This window comes from Rhinoderma darwinii, chromosome 5 (genome assembly GCF_050947455.1).
Source record: "Rhinoderma darwinii isolate aRhiDar2 chromosome 5, aRhiDar2.hap1, whole genome shotgun sequence".
NCBI classification, from domain to species: Eukaryota; Metazoa; Chordata; class Amphibia; order Anura; family Rhinodermatidae; genus Rhinoderma; species Rhinoderma darwinii.
Genome location: NC_134691.1, coordinates 234,581,985 through 234,604,644, shown reverse-complemented (window position 1 = coordinate 234,604,644; position 22,660 = coordinate 234,581,985). Strand labels below are relative to the sequence as shown.

General features: G+C 40.4%; 1 protein-coding gene across 1 annotated transcript in view; it reads right to left on the bottom strand.

The window, feature by feature from the left end:
- The window catches only part of COBL (cordon-bleu WH2 repeat protein), a 395,136-nt gene that overhangs the window by 38,008 nt on the left and 334,468 nt on the right, over positions 1–22,660 (bottom strand). The window contains exon 11 of the mRNA XM_075826990.1: positions 9,757–9,866. Within this exon, the coding sequence (XP_075683105.1) occupies positions 9,757–9,866 (110 nt within the window). The remainder of the gene's footprint in view (positions 1–9,756; positions 9,867–22,660) is intronic.

The following is a 22,660-nucleotide window of genomic DNA, read 5'->3' as shown; positions in this document are numbered from 1 at the left end:
CACTCTGCCTTGAAGGCCAGCATCCCAGAGTCACATCTTCACTGTAGACGTTGACACTGGCGTTTTGCGGGTACTATTTAATGAAGCTGCCAGTTGAGGACCTGTGAGGTGTCTATTTTTCAAACTAGAGACTCTAATGTACTTGTCTTGTTGCTCAGTTGTGCAGCGGGGCCTCCCACTTCTCTTTCTACTCTGGTTAGAGCCTGTGTGTGCTGTCCTCTGAAGGGAGTAGTACACACCGTTGTAGGGAATCTTCAGTTTCTTGGCTATTTCTCGCATGGAATAGCCTTCATTTCTATGAACAAGAATAGACTGTCGAGTTTCACATGACTGCTCACTTTATCTAGATATTTTGAGTGTTTAATCGAACCCACAAATGTAATGCTCCAGATTCTCAACTAGCTCAAAGGAAGGTCAGTTTTATAGCTCCCCTAAACAGCAAAACTGTTTACAGCGGTGCTAACATAATTGCACAAGGGTTTTCAAGTGTTTTCTAATCATCCATTAGCCTTCTAACACAGTTAGCAAACACAATGTACCATTAGAACACTGGAGTAATGGTTGCTGGAAATGGGCCTCTATACACCTATGTAGATATTGCATTAAAAAACAGACATTTGCAGCTAGAATAGTCATTTAGCACATTAACAATGTATAGAGTGTATTTCTGATTAATTTAATGTTATCTTCATTGAAAAAAACTGTGCTTTTCTTGCAAAAATAAGGAAATTTCTAAGTGACCCTAAACTTTTGAACGGTAGTGTATATATATATATTCAATTATTATTTAGCTATATCTGTTTATGGGAGCGCACAATGGAGCCCAATATGGCTGCCATTATAGCTCTCACACACCTAAATAGTACATTTGTATCACTGAATTATCGATTAAGTATATCCACTTGTACCACCAAAGATATCACAGGTGGAAGTCACTAAACACTGTTTATTGTAATATATATCGAAAAAAATTATAATTTTAGTTTCTATCACTATATTTAAGTTCAGGCAGTGATATGTTAAATAGAACATTTGTTTAACTATTGCTTAGAAATTTTCTAAATATCTTTTTATTTTTTTAGGACGTTAGAAGGCTTTTAAGTTTAGCAGCCATTTTTTAAATTTGCAAAATATATTTTTTTTAGGGATTAAATCAGTTCTGACGTGGTTTTAAGGGGCCTATATATTAGAAATCCTCTATACATCATCCCATTGTAAAAACTGCACACCTCAGAGTATTCAAAGCAGCATTTAGAAATTTAGGTGTTTTAAAGGAATTAAAGCAAAAGTGGAGGAGATATTTAAAAATGGAATTTTTTTGCAGATTTAGAATTTTGCTCCATTTTTTTTTCTGTAACACAGTAGGTGCTAACAAAGAAAAGTTACTCAATATTTATTGAGTTTATATTTAATATGAATTAATTCTGCAGTTTTTATAAATATCCCATATGTGACTCTAGTGTACTACCTGACTCAAACACAGGACTCAAATTATAAATATAGAAGCACTTTGTCGATTCTGGGGCCTCCTTTTTATTAGGATGTTATCCAGGTGTCATATCAGGTTTGCAGAGGCCAAAACATAAGAAACACGCCCAAAAATACCTAATTTTGGAAACTACATTTTGTGCCTTTTTAGCCGACAGGTGTTTCATAGATTTTATTAGAATTGGGCGTGAAAGGTAAAAATGAAATTTTTCCAATAATATGTAGTTTTAACTCAAAATTTTTGACTTTCACTAGGAATACAGAGTATGGCAATACCCCATATGTGGTTAGATCAAGTGGAGTTCCAAAAACCGGATTGACTTACTGTGTTGTGTGTGATAAAGTGGGGGGCCATTGTATGTGATATATGTATTGATTGCTTGCTTGCTACAAAGTTTGCAAAAGTGACATTATTTAAAACCATTTTTCCCTTGCAGTTTCCTTCCTAAGTAGCTGACTAAGGGGGAGGGGTTAGCTGGTACCAGGTGCTATAAATCAGGCCTCAGTACTCTGTAGAGCCTGCTCTGTGGCTTGAAAAAACAAGTGGGTTGTAGATCAAGTGGAGTTCCAAAAACCGGAGTTCCGAAAAGAGGAGTTAAAGCCCCAGTAAGTACTCTTCTACATTTTCTTTTTGAATAACACCTGTTCGCTGTTTTTTTTGTAACTTGGATAATGGATAGCAAGATTGAAGGTTTTCTTCAGTGCACAGTTTGCCATATGTATGCACGACTGGAGCCGGAGTTCCAGGGTGAATACCTCTGTGGCAGATGTGAGCATGTTGGTCACCTGGAAGCTCGCATTAGAGATCTGGAGGAGCAGAATGCAACACTGAGGATAGACAATCTTGAGCTGAGCTTGCTGCTCACGGAGCATGCAGTTAGTGGGTTAGAACTGGAGGGTGAAGACATGGGTGAGCAGGATCAGGTAAGTAGCTGGGTTAATGTAGTTAGGGGCAGTAGAAAGGGGTCAAAGAAAAGGAAGGCCGATCCGGTTTCTGACATTCCAGGCAAAATTGCCAAGTTGGGTGATGATGCGAGGGTGTCAGTCTCAGAAATGGCAGCCCTAGTGGATACTGATCTCTCTAACAGCCGGGAGAACAGCCCATCTAGTAGTCGGTGGGATGGTAATGCAGGTAAGCCAAGACAATTGATAGTCGTAGGGGATTCTATAATCAGGAAGACGGATAGAATAATTTGTCGCCAAGACCACCTCAACCGAATGGTTTGCTGTCTCCCTGGTGCCAGGGTTCGGCATGTGGTGGAACGGGTGGACAAATTGCTGGGAGGGGCTGGTGATGATCCAGCTGTCGTGGTCCATGTCGGTACCAACGACAGAATAAATGGTAGGTGGAGGAGCCTTAAGAATAATTTTAAAGAACTAGGATACAAGCTGAAGGGAAGGACCTCCAAAGTAGTATTCTCAGGAATACTGCCTGTGCCATGCGCATCACAGGAAAGACAGCGGGAGCTCAGGGAGTTAAATGCATGGCTGAAGTCTTGGTGTAGAGGAGAAGGATTTGGGTTCCTAGAGCACTGGGCTGACTTTTCATTGGGGTACAAACTGTATTCTGCAGATGATTTGCACCTAAATGGAAGGGGGTCCGCTGTGCTGGGGGAAAGAATTCTAGCTGGGGTGGCGGAGTATTTAAACTAGGGCTGAGGAGGGAGGTCAATGTAGAAAAAAAAGGGGTAGCCAGGTTAGAGAGGGGTCAGACTATATTGGTGGGGGGAGAAACAGAATGTGGGGATAGGACTAGACAACAACATAAGGAGATCCTTTCTTTACAAAACATCAGTGTAAATAAAAAGGGCCGATTAATGTCAAATCACATTTCTGATAATAAAAGTGAAAAACTGACAGGCAAGTTAAAGTGTATGTTCACAAATGCCAGAAGTCTAGCAAGCAAAATGGGGGAGCTGGAGGCCTTGATACTGGAAGGAAATATAGATATAGTTGGTGTTGCTGAAACATGACTGGGCTGTAAATCTGCAGGGTTTTACACTTTTTCGGAAAGACAGGACAAAAAGGAAAGGCGGTGGTGTATGTCTGTATGTGAGAAATGATATGAAGGCGAGTGTGAAAGAGACAATAGTGGGTGAATACTGTGAGGAGGTTGAAACCTTGTGGGTGGAACTAGAAAGGGAGGTAAACACTGAAAAAATTACTTTTGGTGTAATCTATAGACCCCCCAATATAACTGAGGAGATGGAAGGTCAGCTATATAAACAGATGGAGCGGGCTGCACTGGCGGGTACTGTAGTGATAATGGGGGATATTAATTGGTGTCATGGTTCGGCTTCAACTGCAAAGGGGAGACATTTCCTCAACCTGTTGCAGGAAAATTTTATGGGCCAGTTTGTGGAAGACCCGACTAGAGGTGAAGCTCTGGATCTGGTCATTTCTAATAATGCAGATCTTGTTGGGAATGTCAATGTTCGTGAAAACCTCGGTAACAGTGATCATAATATAGTTACATTTTACCTATACTGTAAAAAACAAACGCAGGCTGGGAGGGCAAAAACATTTAATTTTAAGAAAGCCAATTTCCCCAGGATGAGGGCTGCAATACAGGATATGGACTGGGAAGAACTAATGTCAAATAATGGAACAAATGATAAATGGGAGATTTTCACATCTACTTTGAGTTATTATAGTGCAAAATTTATTCCTGTAGGTAACAAGTATAAACGACTCAAATTAAAACCCACATGGCTTACACCTTCTGTGAAAGGGGCAATACACGACAAAAAAAGGGCATTTAAAAAATACAAATCTGAGGGTACAGCTGTAGCCTTTGTAAAATATAAAGAGCTTAATAAAATCTGTAAAAATGTAATAAAATTAGCAAAAATACAAAATGAAAGGCAGGTGGCCAAGGATAGTAAAACAAATCCCCAAAAATTCTTCAAGTATATAAATGCTAAAAAGCCAAGGTCTGAACATGTAGGACCCCTAGATAATGGTAATGGGGAGTTGATCACAGGGGATCAAGAGAAGGCAGAGTTACTAAATGGGTTCTTTAGCTCTGTATATACAACAGAAGAAAGAGCAGCTGATGTAGCCGGTGCCAGTGCTGTTAATATATCAGTTGATATACTGAATTGGATGAATGTAGATATGGTCCAAGCTAAATTAAATAAAATAAATGTGCACAAGGCCCCGGGACCAGATGGGTTACACCCTAGAATTCTTAAAGAGCTTAGTCAGTTATTTCTGTCCCCCTTTTCATAATATTCAGAGAATCTCTAGTGACTGGTATAGTGCCAAGGGACAGGCGCAGCGCAAATGTGGTGCCTATTTTCAAAAAGGGCTCTAGGTCTTCCCCGGGTAATTATAGACCAGTAAGCTTAACATCCATCGTGCGAAAATGTTTGAGGGGCTATTGAGGGACTATATACAGGATTATGTGACAATAAATAGCATTATAAGTGACAGCCAGCACGGTTTTACTAAGGACAGAAGTTGTCAAACTAACCTAATCTGTTTTTATGAAGAGGTGAGCAGAAGTCTAGACAGAGGGGCCGCTGTGGATTTAGTGTTTTTGGACTTTGCAAAGGCATTTGACACTGTCCCCCATAGACGCCTAATGGGTAAATTAAGGACTATAGGTTTAGAAAATATAGTTTGTAATTGGATTGAGAATTGGCTCAAGGACCGTATCCAGAGGGTTGTGGTCAATGATTCCTACTCTGAATGGTCCCCAGTTATAAGTGGTGTACCCCAGGGTTCAGTGGTGGGACCACTATTATTTAACTTATTTATTAATGATATAGAAGATGGGATTAATAGCACTATTTCTATTTTTGCAGATGACACCAAGCTATGTAATATAGTTCAGTCTATGGAAGATGTTCATGAATTGCAGGCAGATTTAAACAAACTAAGTGTTTGGGCGTCCACTTGGCAGATGAAGTTTAATGTAGATAAATGTAAAGTTATGCATCTGGGTACCAACAACCTGCATGCATCATATGTCCTAGGGGGAGCTACACTGGCGGATTCACTTGTTGAGAAGGATCTGGGTGTACTTGTAAATCATAAACTCAATAACAGCATGCAGTGTCAATCAGCTGCTTCAAAGGCCAGCAGGATATTGTCGTGTATTAAAAGAGGCATGGACTCACGGGACAGGGATGTAATATTACCACTTTACAAAGCATTAGTGAGGCCTCATCTAGAATATGCAGTTCAGTTCTGGGCTCCAGTTCATAGAAAGGATGCCCTGGAGTTGTAAAAAATACAAAGAAGAGCAACGAAGCTAATTAGGGGCATGGTGAATTTAAGTTATGAGGAAAGATTGAAAGAATTAAACCTATTTAGCCTTGAAAAAAGACGACTAAGGGGGGACATGATTAACTTATATAAATATATTAATGGCACATACAAAAAATATGGTGAAATCCTGTTCCTTGTAAAACCCCCTCAAAAAACAAGGGGGCACTCCCTCCGTCTGGAGAAAAAAAGGTTCAAGCTGCAGAGGCAACAAGGCTTCTTTACCGTGAGAACTGTGAATCTATGGAATAGCCTACCGCAGGAGCTGGTCACAGCAGGGACAGTAGATGGCTTTAAAAAAGGGTTAGATAATTTCCTAGAACAAAAAAATATTAGCTCCTATGTGTAGAAATTTTTCCTTCCCTTTTCCCGTCCCTTGGTTGAACTTGATGGACATGTGTCTTTTTTCAGCCATACTAACTATGTAACTATGTAACTATATGGTTATAAACTGCTGTTTGGGGACATAGCAGGGCCCACAAACAAAGGAACACCTTTTGGGTTTTGGAGTGCAGATTTTGCTGGAATGGTTTTCTGGTGCCTTGTGGCATTTGCAGAGACCTTTAGGTACCAGTACAGTGGAAACCCCCAGAAGTAACTCCATTTAGGAAACTACACCCCTCAAGGCATGTATCAAGAGGTGTAGTCATTTTGGTCCTACATCTGGGTGTCTTTCAGAATTTAATGCGCAGCAGATGGGCTTGGGCCCTCCCCTTCCTGATTCCCAAATATTAGGGCCTTGATAACCACCTCTTGAAACTAAAGGAATGTTCCCTTCTGGCCTGCACATTGGGCTATTTTTTCATCCCCGCCTTTGGAAAACTACAACTTTGTAACTTTTATAGCTTTTATTTTATCACCTTTAATTCCATAACGTGAAGTGACCAATAAACAGCAATTCTGGCATTGTGTTTTTTTGGGATTTTTTTTTACCATGCAGTATATATAGCATATTAACTTTATTCTACCAGTTGATACGATTACTGTAATACCAAATTTTTATTGTTTTTCATGTTTTCGCACTTTTATAAAAACCCTTCTTTTAATTTTTTAGAGCAATAACTTTTTTATTTTTACATTGCCGAAGCTGTGTCAGAGATTTTTATGCGAGGTGAACTGTAGTTAGTATTGGTACAATTTTGGTACAATTTTGGGCTAAATGCGACTTATTGATCACTTTTTAATTTATTTTTTGGAAGGCGAGGTGACCAAAAGAGAGACATTCTGTTTTTTTTTAGTATTTTTCCAATAAGGGATGATTTTTGTTTTTACTTACTTGAAATTGTATTTGTTTTTACTTTCTTTTTTGCCTTTTTAGGGTACTTGAATACCCGATCTCCAGGCACAATACACTGCAATATTTCTGTATTATGCCTGAAGGTTTTACACTGAAAGGAGGCCAACTAGGTCCTGCCTCTGACAAGGCCTAACAGGCTTTTCTAGATGCAGACTTTCAGTTGCCATAGCACTTTATCAGCAACCCACGATCACATTTCATGGGTGTCAATGGGGTCAACCACTTATATGTCGTGGTTGCTATCAACAGGAACATCTAAGGGGTTAAGCAGCGGGAATAAAGGTTAAAGACTATTGACACTTTTGCACTGACATTTTTTTTATATTGTTTATTCGCTTCCTTAATACAAAATTAAGCAACTTTCTAAAAAATCTTCATTAAAAATATCCTACTCTTTCGATTCTGTAGAACAGGGGTCTCAAACACCCCGACCACGGGCCACATGCGGCCCCTAAGGCTGTCATCTGCAACCAGCGGGGCACCCTAGCTCCCTCGGTAGAGGAGAGAGCAGACCGTAGGAGGAATGCACCGGCGCTCCTTCATGACATCATGAAGGAGCACAGTATGTTTGTGGTAGGTGAGCATTGGCCACACAGCCCCCTGTAGATAGTGCAACCCCCCCTGTAGATATCACCCCACACACACCCCCCTGTAGATAGCACTTCATTCCCCCTGCCATACCGCTCAACCGTCCTGGATTAAGCGGGACAGTCCCGAATTCCGGGCTGTGTCCCGCTGTCCCATGCGGCCAGGGGTATGTCCGTCTGTGAACTGTAACTGTGTCCTCAGGACAAAGATACAGTTGAACCCAATGCTGAAGCAAATCCCCGCTCACCGAGGACTCGCCAGGCACAGCACTACTTTAAGAGCTGTGCCCGGGGAATCCCTTGATGTCACTGTCCATATATGGACAGTGACATCAGTGGCTAGTCCTGGAGCGGAATTCCCATAGCCGACGCTCTGGCAGCGAATTCCGCTCCAGGAGTAGCCCCTGATTTCACTGTCCATAAATGGACAGTGACATCATGGGTTCCCTCTAGGAGCGAAATCCCCAGCAAATGCTCAAGCTGGGGATTCCACTGCTAGAGGGAGTCTCAATGGCGCTATCTACGGGGAGAGGGTAGCGCTCTCTCTTCAGGGGGTGGCACTATCTACAGAGGGCAGTGTGGCATTATCTACAGATGGCAGTGTTGCATTATTTACAGACGGCACTGTGGCATTATCTAGGGGGGTTCTTGTGTCTGCTAAACGCTGCCAACTGAGCTGCCAGACTGCATTTAGCGACACGTAAACGGGAAAACTAGATTGCTAAAATAAGCCTGTGGAGTAAACTCTCAAATTTCCGGTAAATTTAAACCTAGCTGTAATATTATAGTAATGTAGTATGGTTATAGTAATGTAGTATAAGTATAGTAATGTAGTATTGTTATAGTAGTTCACACAACTAAGTGATTAACAATCATTTTGTATTGTATCAAATTTGAAACTAATGCAGGCCCATCAACTTCCCATTTTTTGTATGTGCGGCCCATTTACCCGGCCGAGTTTGAGAACCCTGCTGTAGAGTCTGTATAACTCCTTTACATAGCTGTCTTAGATCTGATAGCACACTGCTCCTTGCTATGTCAGCTCTCTTCCCCCTTCTCTCAGTGTTAGACATAGCATTAGGGAGGAGATGAGGTTGTGCATGGTAGATGAGGACAAATCTTACCAGCTGTACTAAATCAGGCATCCACCGAAACGCGCGTCGGGTCTGGCGTCTCCTGCATGTGGGATCACTCACAAATTTGGGTATGTACCTCATTACTCCATATCGATGGTACACAATTTTGGATGGTTAACAGCATTCTCCTTTTACAAAAACGAGTTTTACATTGTACTGGTTGTTATTGTATGTCCTGGCCTGCATCCATTTATTTTTATAAAAGTGCTTTGCATTTATATATTTCTTGGAGCACAATAGCTTTACTAGCATACCATTACTTGCACATTGCACTTTATTATATATTCTCTTGTTTGCATATCAGGCATAACCAGTACATCTCATGCTGTCATCCTATTTCCTTGCACTTTGGCATTCATACCCTGCATGTATTATTCTGTGTCCTATAATCGGTTGACGCCATTTTTTAACATTGTATGACTCATTATTTTTAATCTTGTTTGTATCTGTCTGTTAATAAAATGAATTTCTATTTATTTGTTACATTTGCATCAGTTTTTTGACTACTCTCTCTATAGGTTCTCTCTCTAAATCAGAGTGTAGATAGGGAGTGGAAGTTAATCACATAGGCTCTGTAGCTATTTAAAGAGAGGAGAGCACCCACAGCAGACGGTGGGTATGGAGAGGAAATCACATACTCTTTAGAATCAGTGGCTGTCAGCTCAAGGGAGAAGAGATCTCTCAAGGGCTGTAAAACGAAAAGGCAGTACCTAAACATGAGATCTAGTGAAGGCAGCAGCATCTGGGACACACAGAGCTCACATGCAGCATAAATTACCACATCCACATGAGAAAAGTCTGACATTAGGAGCAGGCTGTACACTGCATATCAGGGGGGGTCTGAAAATAAATTAAGTAATGAAGATTGCAGCCTGAAACTTAGTACAACTTTTTAACTCAAAGTAACCACAAACAATAAAAAAAATGACTTTTTCCATGTCAAGGGTGTCCAAAGTCTTTAAGCATAGACGAGTACCTTCTGAGTCTTCATCAAGCTCTGCCAGTGTCTGCTGGAATTGCGCAGCTATAAAATTTTCTTCATCCCCATTTTTTACTAGAGCCACTTCATCTTCTGCTCTGTTAGAACTGCAAAACATTTAATTGGTGTTCATTTTAATTAGATTTTTAGTAACTGCCTAAGTAAACAGTAAATTCTCTCTCTCTCCAAAACATATTGAATATACAGTTATATAATCAATGTGGGCTTAAAGTGCAGACCCTCAGCTTTAATTTGAGGGTATTCCCATCCTAATTTGAGGAAGGGGTTAGGAATTACAGCTCTTTAATATGTAGCTGCCTCTTTTTCAAGGGACCAAAGGTAATTGGACAATAATCTCAAAAGCTATTTAATTGGCTGCATGGGCTATTCCCTCATTAATCCATCATCAATTAAGCAAGTAAAAGCTCTGAAGTTGATTCCAGGTGTGGCATTTGCATTTGGAAGCTGTTGCTGTGAACCAACAACATGAGGTCAAAGGAGCTCTCAATGCATGTGTAACAGACCATCGTTACACCAGAGACATAGCACAAATGTTAGGAGTGGCCAAATCAACAGATTGGTACATTTTTGAAAAAAAAGATTGTACCGGTTATCTCGTGAACTCCAAAAGGCCTGGATGTCCACGGAAGACAACAGTGGTGGATAATAGCAGAATCCTTTCCATTGTGAAGAAAAACCCTCTGCGTTACAGATTCTGTAGTTTTTGATGGAAAAATAGCGCAGCACATGGCATGCAGCCAATGGCAATAGGTTCCATTGGGTGCCGTTGGAGTCAATCATTCTATGGATTTTCATTGTTCTACTACTATGATGGTGCAGAACAATGGAAAAACTGAACACAGATCTGAACATACCCTAATATACTGTATAATAATTGCAAAACTGCAACCATGATTTTGTATAAATACACAAATGTGTTACTTTTCCTTTGCTAATCTCTGTTTAGAACTCCAAGACAAGAGAACTGGAATTTTCACATTTGAACTTTGACACAGCTATTTAGTAAGGTGTTTTGAATTTTTTTCCATGTTGCTTTAATTGTTTGTATATTGTAGGAGGAAAGAACTGCTTAATAAAACATTAAACAAAATCAAATATTGAACCAAGAAATGTTTGATAAATAGCTCTGTCTTATGCACCAATTAATGGAATTAAAATAGTAACGCTATATTTCAGTTTATAATTGAAACCTCAACATAGTGATGGATCCATCATACAACATATATCGTTTGCACCTGACGGACCTCATTGACTTGAATGCAGCGCTACACTTCCCATCAATGGTGATAGAATTTGTGAGAGAGAGTTCGAATGGAGTAAATGTGAACAAAGCCTTATTCTGCTCAAAATGTAAAAGTAATAATACTTAGCATAGGTGCACAGTGTCTTACGTTTACCTTGTATAACATTGCAATATAGTTTGTAAAGGCAAAAAAAATACATACTTCCATCCAGTTCAACCTATTATTCTGCAATGTTCATACAGTGGAAGGTAATATCCCTATAATGTGAAATCCAATTTTCCTCACCTTAGAGAAAAATTCCTTCCCAACTCCAATATGACAACTTCTTCTGGCAGAGAGTTCCATAGTCTCACTGCTCTTACAGTAAAGAATACTCTCTTTTGTTTCTGTAGAAACCTTCTTTCCTCTATACTTAGAGGATGCCCTCTTGTCATAGTTACAGTGCTGAGTATAAATAGATCTTAAGAAAAATCTCTGTATTGATCTCATATATTTATAAATGGTCCCCTCTCAGCCGTCTTTTTTCCTAAACTTAATAACCCTAATTTTGATAATCTTTCTGGGTACTGTAGTCCACCCATGCCATTATTACTTTAGTTGCTCGCCTTTAAACCTGCTCAAGCTCTACCATGTCTTTCTTGTGCCAATACTGTACACAATATTCCGTGTGCGGTCTGACTGATTTATAAAGAGATATAACTATGTTCTCGTCATGCATATCTATGCCCTTTTTGAAGCCCCCACCATAATATTATTTAAGTCCTATTCTATGTCAGTTTTACCCAGTATTTTCCCATTTAGCTTGCAATGTTGACATGTATTTTACCTTCCCATGTATTTTAGCTTGCATTTATCAGTGTTAAACCTAATTTGCCACTACTCTGGCCAAGCCCCCAACTCCTCCAGATATATTTGTAAAATAATAGTATCCTCCTTGTGTTACTTTACACAATTTAGAATAGTCTACAAAAATTTTAATTTTACTGTGCAATTATTATTTGTATATGTACAATGTGCACACATTACATTTGAAAAAAGTACTGTAAGCATCAAAGAAAGCTTCCAAATCAGATTTAAGTCTACATACAGTTAGTGTTAATCAAAGCGTACTGGTGTTTACAGTGTTGGCCTAAGAAAAAGTACCCTAGAGCTTTTATCTGTTACCCTAAGTAAGAAGCCTTTTTAACATTGCAAAAGGTCTTTGTGGGTTGTCTATAGGGCTCTATTATTAGGTGGTCCTAAACAGAGCGTTTTCTTCTGAAAGCCATATGATTAAAGCAATTGGCCACATAAGAGGGCACAGACCCTATACCTACACGTAATTGCATACGGCAGAACGCAAATTTGTCTCTTTTTGGTGGCGGACCAAGACATAGCTTTAACACCAGGGCCCATACGCCACAAGTTATTTCCCTTAGTAAGGATCTAAAATAGCGTCAGTTGATGTATCATTCTTTATCTATCCTAAATGTAGGCATCTCCTATAACTGTTGTTACTAACTGTAACGACCATCAGGTTTGTGGAACCACTGGGCTTCTCTGCTGGATTAGCATAGCGCCACCTCTAAGGGCGTTGTCTAAGCGGCCTCCACGGTCTTCACCCTTTAACCCCTCTACAGGGATCTGGTCTTTGCTGCGGGGAGACTCTTAGGTCGCTACCTCTTGAGGTGGTCCAGGTTGAGTTGCTGCTGGCCAAACAGAAGCTAGGCAGAGACATGGCAGATGGTACCATGGTGGTAGTAGACAGGAGCCAGATTACTAGAAGCATATTGGTGCCGGTTTGCTGGAAGCAGGCTGGTGCCGGATTGCTGAAAGCAGGCTTGTGCCGGATTGCTGGACGCACACTGGTGTCGGATTGCTGGAAGGACACTGGTGCCAGATTGCTGGAAGCACCCAGATGGCACGGAATACCGACAGGTAACAAACTCAGGATAGAGGACAACAACAGGTAACAGACTCAGGATACAGGATACCAACAGTTAACAGACTCAGGAAACAGGGTATGGAACCTCCCCAGGATTAGACAGGGTTTGTACATCTTGGCTCAGGCACTGGGGAAAGGGGCAGGGTCACTTATAAGGACCAGGATGTGCAGGAAGAGGCTGAGGAAATTTTTACTGGTGTGCGCGCTGGCCCTTTAAGAACTGGCATAAGTGCGTGCGCCCACCCTACGGGACAATGCGGTAGAAGAGGCAGAGAGCAGAGCGTGTCGGCTTCCCTGGGAAGGGGGACGCTAGTGGGAGTGCACAGTCCTGCGGTTGCGGCTGCCGGTAAGAGGGGGTTGCCGCCGGTCAGCGATCGCAGGCATTACACTAACGTTGTGAGCGTTCCGTCTGAGATATACGTTTGGTATACTTTTTATGTAATGCAGTAAAGTATCCCACTGTATAGGCATACAGCCCCCTCCCAATCTCTATAGAAACACCCAGGATACTAGAGAAGCACATGCTCTAAACCTTTCTTTTCCGTATACACATACAGTATATACATCCATCTGCCTCCAAGTGCTGACGACAATACACAGCCACATCTATTTAGACATAGTGTTACGGCGCTGGTGGTGCTCAAGACCGCAACACCAGAAATCGCTATCACGAGGGTTAAACACTCATCAACACTGATAGAAAACTAAAGGCAAGTAATTCACCAGTGGACAAGCAGAACCAAACACAAGCAGAACCGAACACTGAAGGCAGTAGAGAATACAGACGATGAAGAGAGATGGAGTTTTACAGCACTTACTGACCCTATCTGAATACTATCCCACAGAAGGGAAAAACAACAGTTTGGCAGCAGTCCAAATGCACAGGAAAGGCAAATATAAAATCAAAGCTCCATACAAAAACCAGTACCCTCAGAGGACTAACAGGTCCCACAGTAGACAGAAAGAAGGACAAGGAACAAAGTCACAAACAAGAATCTGGAAAGTGTTAGCACATGCAAGAAACAGTATAACCAGCACCTGTGTAATCCAGGCCTGAAGTATATCTAGGCCCAAGAAAAGTACTCTGCCCTAATCAACCAGGCAAAGCTAAATGATGACCAAATCCAGATTCAGACCAAAGGCATTGCCTATCAAAGCCAAAACACAGAGATAACAGAATTATTGATTACCAATAGTCCTGCTGCTATTCACAGGGTCGGACTGACCCACCAGAGAACCAGAGGATCCTCCGGTGGCCCAGGCTCTGAAACAATAATAATAGGCCTTAAAAATACAGAAGAAGAAAACCCCATTTGGAGCTCTTTGAGACCAATCACTTGCCACTAGGGTCAATTTCTTATGGGATGATTCACAAATTACCTATTAGATCTTATTGATATGTCCTGTGTGTACAATGAAAACTACAAGGACTATGATGCAATTAAAAGTGGACTTGGGTGGGCCCTCAGTATTATCTCTTCTGGTGGGCCCAAGAAGCCCCAGTCCGACGCTGGCTATTCGTAACACTTAGCCGGGGAGCACCTACTGTGGGTGATGAATTTGTCTAAAGGATTCCTGCACATCCGAAATGAGCGAGGTTCACAGAGCAACTGAGAGAGACTTCACTCTGTGCACAGCATCTCCATGTGGTAAGCGGTGCAACACTTAGCACTGGAGAAAGGAGGAGAAGGTGAGTAGCGAGAGTATCCAACTCGCATGTGCAGACTACTATTTGATACGGGGGCAATATGGATGGCCAAGGGTGAAAAATTCAGCAGCTTGCATCAATCCCTGAGCTACAGTGCCCAGTCTGTCTGGAGACGTCTGGCTGTTTTTTTTATCCGCCCAGGGAAGCTCCTCATACATCACTAGAGCTTCAATGGGGATGAAAGTGGCTAGGGGAAGCAGGGGGGCACAGGTGTTTGTGTATTGCAAGTGAAAGGATAGAGGGAGGGGGCACTATCGCTGCGGTGGGAGAAGCCACAGGGATACTATTGAGCAAGGAGGCAGAGATTAGCGGCATGGCTGACCAGAGCCCGTCCACAGAGAGAGGGACATGGGAAGAGAGGAGAGGGGCTGGGGAGTGAAGGAATACAGGGGGACCAGTTCTTCTAATCTCTCTCTCAGTGCTGCAACAGTAAACAGTGGCCTCCTCTTTCCCCCTCTCTCCTGAGACACTGCGTCCAACCTGGGCCCCCCGAACTCAGTTCTGCCTAGTGTTCACATTCACTGACTGACAGGAACACTGAGTTATAATGAATTGTAAAGCTCTTCCTGGGGTCCCATGAAGCCGCTTGGACTGAGCCTTTGAGCGGTGCAGGGCTGAGGAATGGTGCTGGGGTGGGGGAAAGAACCAGTGTGTGTGCATTTGTATGGTAGAAACTGACTGAAAGGAGGAAAGAACCGAAGCACAGCTTACATATCAATGGCACATAATTACCACAGCCCAAGTCGGGAAAAGTTTACGACGTATTTGTCAGACGGAGGGCTGTGACGAATGCCATACAGTGGCACCCGTTACCCATAGGCTCATTTTTACAGGATTCCGTTGTATGGAATAGCTTAGTCTACTACGCTATTCAATACTTTTAAAAAAAGGACACTCTTTTGGCCTCTGCCAGATGGAGCTCTATGGACATATTTAGCCTGTACGCCAGCAGCTTTCCCGATGTAAACGCTAAAAGTAGAGCAAAAACGTGATGTGATTGAGGCCTTTATTGTACTAACTGCTTAGAACAAACATGAATATATTTGCACTTAGCTTTTCTGTTGCCTTATTAAATAAGGTTGTTGGTGTTCTAGTTTTTACGGTCAGTTCATACGTTGCGTATACACTGCGGATTTTCCGCAACAGATTTAGTTGCGGAAAAGCTGCAGCATTATACAGTAGCAGCAGAGTGGATGAGATAGAACAAATCTCATCCACACACTGCGGAAATGCTGAGCGGAAAAAGCGCTCAGAAATTTACATGCGGTGCTGAATTTTATTCCGCAGCATGTTAATTGTAATTGCGTAAACGCTGCTTATTTGTTGCTGGATTTCCCATTTAAACTTTCTGACATACCAGTGTTTATCATTTATAATGTAATGTAATTGTAAAATATTCTAATGGCTAATGGGATCTTGGATACTGAATGGGCATCGTACCCCGATGAGTGCCACAGCCTCTTTGTTCTAGGAATCAGTAAGGGTCTCAGCTCACAGACCCCCCATAGATTAAAATATCCGATGTCATCTGATTCTTTGGAACGAGAACTTCTTCTGTATTTGAACTGGTATTTGACTTTTAAAATTGATATACTAAAAACACATTAAGGGGTTTTCCTGGTATAACTTTTATTTCTGGTCTAAATCTAGCCACCCTTAGGGTATGTTCACACGGCCCATTTCCGGACGTTTATCGGGCCGTAAACGCCCGAAAAATCGGAAGCAAAATGCCTCCAAACATCTGCCCATTGATTTCAATGGGAAAACGGCGTTCTGTTCCGACAGAGATTTTCACTGCGTTTTTTTCCCCTTTAAAAAACGGCCGAGAAAAAGAAGTGCAGGACACTTCTTGGGACGTTTTTGGAGTAGTTTTCCATAGACTCTGTTGAAAAAAGCTCCAAAAACGGCCGTAAAAAGCGCTGCGAAAAATGCCACGAATATCGCGAGTGGCACAAAAAACATCTGAAAATCAGGACTAGTTTTCTCTTGAAAACAGCTCCGTATTTTGAGACGTTTTTGACTCTGCGTGTCAACATACCCTTACAATAACTTAGTGATTTACTTACATTTTCCAAAGCGTCTCGTTTCTCCGCTTTGACCGCTCGTCACATTACCTCTGATGTCACGTTTCCTGCTCACTCTAGTGATGTGCCAAATACCGATCACACAGGCTAGGAGACAATAATCCTAGCCTAGTATATGGCATGTCACTACTGACGTTTTATTTCTGCAGGGTGTTTTTCCACATTGAGGGAAAGCCAATGCATGGTCTTTGCTAGATTCTCAATGTACCATGCATGCGTGATTTATACACTAGCGCTTCCGCTGCTTTCTAATACCAATTGGTCAGCACATTGGCTGTATAGTCATTGCAGGAGGCAGGCAGCCAAATGCAAGCTGCTTACAGAGTGCAAGCAATCATGGGAAACAAGCAGAGGTAAACAAGCAACAAGCATGCCCCAAAAACGGCGCTAAACAGGAACAGGAGTGATGGTAAATAAGAATTGTTTTAGTGGAATATGTTCTTGAAGTTCTATACAGTAAGAAAAAGGTTTGTAGACTTTTTTATTTTTTGGGGGAGATCTTGAAAAACACCTTTAAAAGCTACTTCTCTTTAAGGTCTATGCTGACAGACTACACTAAGCATTTGGATTTTGGCGTCAAATTTTAGAGAATTTCAGAAACATAATTTAACATTCCATTTCATGCAAGTCTGGGCTTAGATGTGTGTGTATATATATATATATATACAGTTAGGTCCAGAATTATTTGGACGGTGACACAACAGTAAAGTATGTTTTTCTTCTAAGTAGAACACATATTTGAACACAGACTTAGAAGCTAATAGCCTATAAATAGAGCTGTCAATGCCAGCTATAAAACCATAGGGCACTCTATGCATTAGAATGTGTGTGTGTGTGTGTGTGTGTGTGTGTGTGTGTGTGTGTGTATATATATATATATATATATATATATATATATATATATATACAGTTAGTGATCGAATTTTTACTGATCTTCAAGAAATAACATGGAGATTGCACCACTATATAAGTACTAGTATATAGTTTTATGTGGGCCCTTGGGTAATAGAGTCATAGCGGGCACCCATAAGTTATATTCATATATGACAGATTCGTTGCATATATTTCTGCAACTGAAACATTCATTCCATACATCTGAATGGGGCTGTTTCTGAAGCATGTGCATGAATTTCTGCAAACCCCATTCAGATAAATGAGACAGTCGCAGAAATCTCTGAAACAAATCTGCTGCATCTTGCGATACATATGAGAGTTTAATTTATATTAAAGGCTATGTATACATTTGCACTGAAATGTTTTTATTGTTCATTTGCTTCCTAAAGTAACCTACAGATAGGTCCATAGCATGATGGACTCCAACGGAACCCAATGGAACCCATTGCCATTGGCTGCGTGCCATATGCTGCGCTATTTTTCCGTCAAAAACGACGGAATCTGCAATGCATATTTGAACACAGACTTAGAAGCTAATAGCCTATAAATAGAGCTGTCAATGCCAGCTATAAAACCATAGGGCACTCTATGCATTATAATGTGTGTGTGTGTGTGTGTGTGTGTGTGTGTGTGTGTGTGTGTGTGTGTGTGTGTGTGTGTGTGTGTATATATATATATATATATATATATATATATATATATATACAGTCCAATGGTAGATGAACACAGCACTCCAATGGTTTCCAGAAAATCAGGCCATGTGCTCGTTACCTGGGGGTGAATCAATTCCCCAAGAGAATAAAGAGAAGCGTAGAACACAGCAACGGCACCAGGACTTCAGAGTAGATGAAAGCAAAAAGTGGATTTATTCACCTCAATAAAGCAACGTTTCGGTTCAACAGGAACCTTTCTCAAGCCATAACAAACTGAACAAAGTGTCAAGTATTTATAGGAGGAGTATACATAAATTGGCAATTACATAATCAAATGCACAATACCATAAAAACATATACATAAAAATGTGTCAGTTATGTAAAAAAGACATATAAATCATGTGTATAGTTCTCCCACTGTAAAGCATATAGATATCATGAAATACATACAACAGTGTAGTGATAAACAAACAAAGTGCTATGATTAGGGGCAATTATGAATGATTGGAAGCAGGCAGAGGCACATTAAATCTAACCAGAAGTGTACTTACTGTACAAACGTTTGTCCATGCCGAGAATGGGGAATTGCGCCCGACACACACATGTGTGTCAACTGCGCATAACCCAAGATGGCGCCCAAACCGGATATTAAGTCCGGTGGAACGCATCTGGCAGTAAATCCCCACTGCGCATGCGCCACATCGGAACATGCGTTCCACCTCTATTGCGCACGCGTCAGCTGGGATTCATAAAATATGCAGAGCAGAGATTGCTAATATTAAAAACAAGGCTGTGATTTGTCATAATCAACAGGATATCGTGGATTATAAGGTTCAACCCCCACAGAATTATATGGGTTTAGAACCAAATCGGGAGATTTAGATAAAGGGAGCTAAAAAGACACTACTAATAGTGTACTCTGGCGCCCCCCACTGATAGAAAGAAAAAATTGTATGTCATAATGGATCACTGTTATTACCTATGATCACCAATGGGGCAAAAAAAGAAAATATTGTGCTATAAGGAAAGTATAACATTCAAACAGGAATGGAACATTCCCACGTGAATGTCACCTTCAAGGAGAAGCGCATCTGTCTGAATAAGACAGTATGCGTTAAATATTGATACTGCGCCCACATTTTGAAAAAAAATAATGAAACATAGATATAGATACACAAAATGCAGATTCCAACGTCCACAATATGAGGACCATAAAATCCAAATATATGATTCTCCACGACCCATGTTATTTTTAATAAGCTATCTCATGTGGCTCAATACATATATAATCCAAACATAAATTTGACGTTTTTTATAAATAGAAACAAGAAGACTTCTGCCGCTTTCCAATATCTCTCAAGAATTGCTTGACATGTGATTGTGTATCTGAAATATACAAGAAGAAAATACACAATGTATATAAAATATAAAAACAAATGTAAATATAAAAATGCATGTTGGAAAGAGGTCAAAATCGGACCTCAAAAAACATACATCAAGAACACAAAATTACACCTTTGCGAACGTCAACCAATCATATCTCTATCGATCTTGGGGAGAGAATAGATGGCCCATCCTTAAATATGTGGACCACACGGATATTCTATATTTAATCCCTTAGGAGACATGGTCTCTAATTTAAAAATCCACTCGAGCTCTTTTCTTTTAAGCATCCGGCCCCTATCACCGCCACGTCTCAGCTGAGGCACAGAGTCAATGATTCTGAATCTCAACTGTGACAGGCTGTGTCCCTTCTCAACAAAGTGTCGAGACACTGGTAAATCCTGCCTTTTAGTCTTGATGTTTGATCTATGGTTTCTCAACCTGAGACGTACCTGAAACATCAAGACTAAAAGGCAGGATTTACCAGTGTCTCGACACTTTGTTGAGAAGGGACACAGCCTGTCACAGTTGAGATTCAGAATCATTGACTCTGTGCCTCAGCTGAGACGTGGCGGTGATAGGGGCCGGATGCTTAAAAGAAAAGAGCTCGAGTGGATTTTTAAATTAGAGACCATGTCTCCTAAGGGATTAAATATAGAATATCCGTGTGGTCCACATATTTAAGGATGGGCCATCTATTCTCTCCCCAAGATCGATAGAGATATGATTGGTTGACGTTCTCAAAGGTGTAATTTTGTGTTCTTGATGTATGTTTTTTGAGGTCCGATTTTGACCTCTTTCCAACATGCATTTTTATATTTACATTTGTTTTTATATTTTATATACATTGTGTATTTTCTTCTTGTATATTTCAGATACACAATCACATGTCAAGCAATTCTTGAGAGATATTGGAAAGCGGCAGAAGTCTTCTTGTTTCTATTTATAAAAAACGTCAAATTTATGTTTGGATTATATATGTATTGAGCCACATGAGATAGCTTATTAAAAATAACATGGGTCGTGGAGAATCATATATTTGGATTTTATGGTCCTCATATTGTGGACGTTGGAATCTGCATTTTGTGTATCTATATCTATGTTTCATTATTTTTTTTCAAAATGTGGGCGCAGTATCAATATTTAACGCATACTGTCTTATTCAGACAGATGCGCTTCTCCTTGAAGGTGACATTCACGTGGGAATGTTCCATTCCTGTTTGAATGTTATACTTTCCTTATAGCACAATATTTTCTTTTTTTGCCCCATTGGTGATCATAGGTAATAACAGTGATCCATTATGACATACAATTTTTTCTTTCTATCAGTGGGGGGCGCCAGAGTACACTATTAGTAGTGTCTTTTTAGCTCCCTTTATCTAAATCTCCCGATTTGGTTCTAAACCCATATAATTCTGTGGGGGTTGAACCTTATAATCCACGATATCCTGTTGATTATGACAAATCACAGCCTTGTTTTTAATATTAGCAATCTCTGCTCTGCATATTTTATGAATCCCAGCTGACGCGTGCGCAATAGAGGTGGAACGCATGTTCCGATGTGGCGCATGCGCAGTGGGGATTTACTGCCAGATGCGTTCCACCGGACTTAATATCCGGTTTGGGCGCCATCTTGGGTTATGCGCAGTTGACACACATGTGTGTGTCGGGCGCAATTCCCCATTCTCGGCATGGACAAACGTTTGTACAGTAAGTACACTTCTGGTTAGATTTAATGTGCCTCTGCCTGCTTCCAATCATTCATAATTGCCCCTAATCATAGCACTTTGTTTGTTTATCACTACACTGTTGTATGTATTTCATGATATCTATATGCTTTACAGTGGGAGAACTATACACGTGATTTATATGTCTTTTTTACATAACTGACACATTTTTATGTATATGTTTTTATGGTATTGTGCATTTGATTATGTAATTGCCAATTTATGTATACTCCTCCTATAAATACTTGACACTTTGTTCAGTTTGTTATGGCTTGAGAAAGGTTCCTGTTGAACCGAAACGTTGCTTTATTGAGGTGAATAAATCCACTTTTTGCTTTCATCTACTCTGAAGTCCTGGTGCCGTTGCTGTGTTCTACGCTTCTCTATATATATATATATATACAGTTAGGTCCAGAATTATTTGGACGGTGACACAATCTTCATGATTTTTGGCTCTACATGCCAACACATTGGATTTGAAATGAAACAACTGAGATGCAATTGAAGTGTAGACTTTCAGGTTTAATTCAAGGGGTTGAACAAAAATATCCTGTGAAACGTTTAGGAATTGCAACCATTTTTCTATACAGCCTCCTCATTCCAGGGTCTTAAAAGTAATTGGTCAAATTAACATTAACATAAATAAAATGTGTTTTATTTAACCCCTTACCTCTTTGGCCGCTTTTGACCTTCCTGACAGAGCCTCATTTTTCAAATCTGACATGTTTCACTTTATATGGTAATAACTCCGGAATGCTTTTACCTATCCAAGTGATTCTGAGACTGTTTTCTCGTGACACATTGGACTTTATGTTACTGGCAAAATTTGCCCGATACATTCAGTATTTAATTGTGAAAAACACCAAAATTTAGCGAAAAATTGCAAAAATTTGCATTTTTCTCAATTTAAATGTATCTGCTTGTAAGACAGGCAGTTATACCACACATTATAGTTGCTAATTAACATCCCCCATACGTCTACTTTAGATTGGCATCGTTTTTTGAACATCCTTTTATTTTTCTAGGACGTTACAAGGCTTAGAACTTTAGCAGCAATTTCTCACATTTTCAAGAAAATTTCAAAATGCTATTTTTACAGGGGCCAGTTCAGTTGTGAAGTGGGTTTGAGGTCCTTAGATATTAGAAACCCCCAATAAGTCACCCCATTTTAAAAAATGCACCCCTCAAAGTATTCAAAACAGCATTTAGAAAGTTTCTTAACCCTTTAGACATTGCGCAGGAATTAAGGCAAAGTAGAGGTGA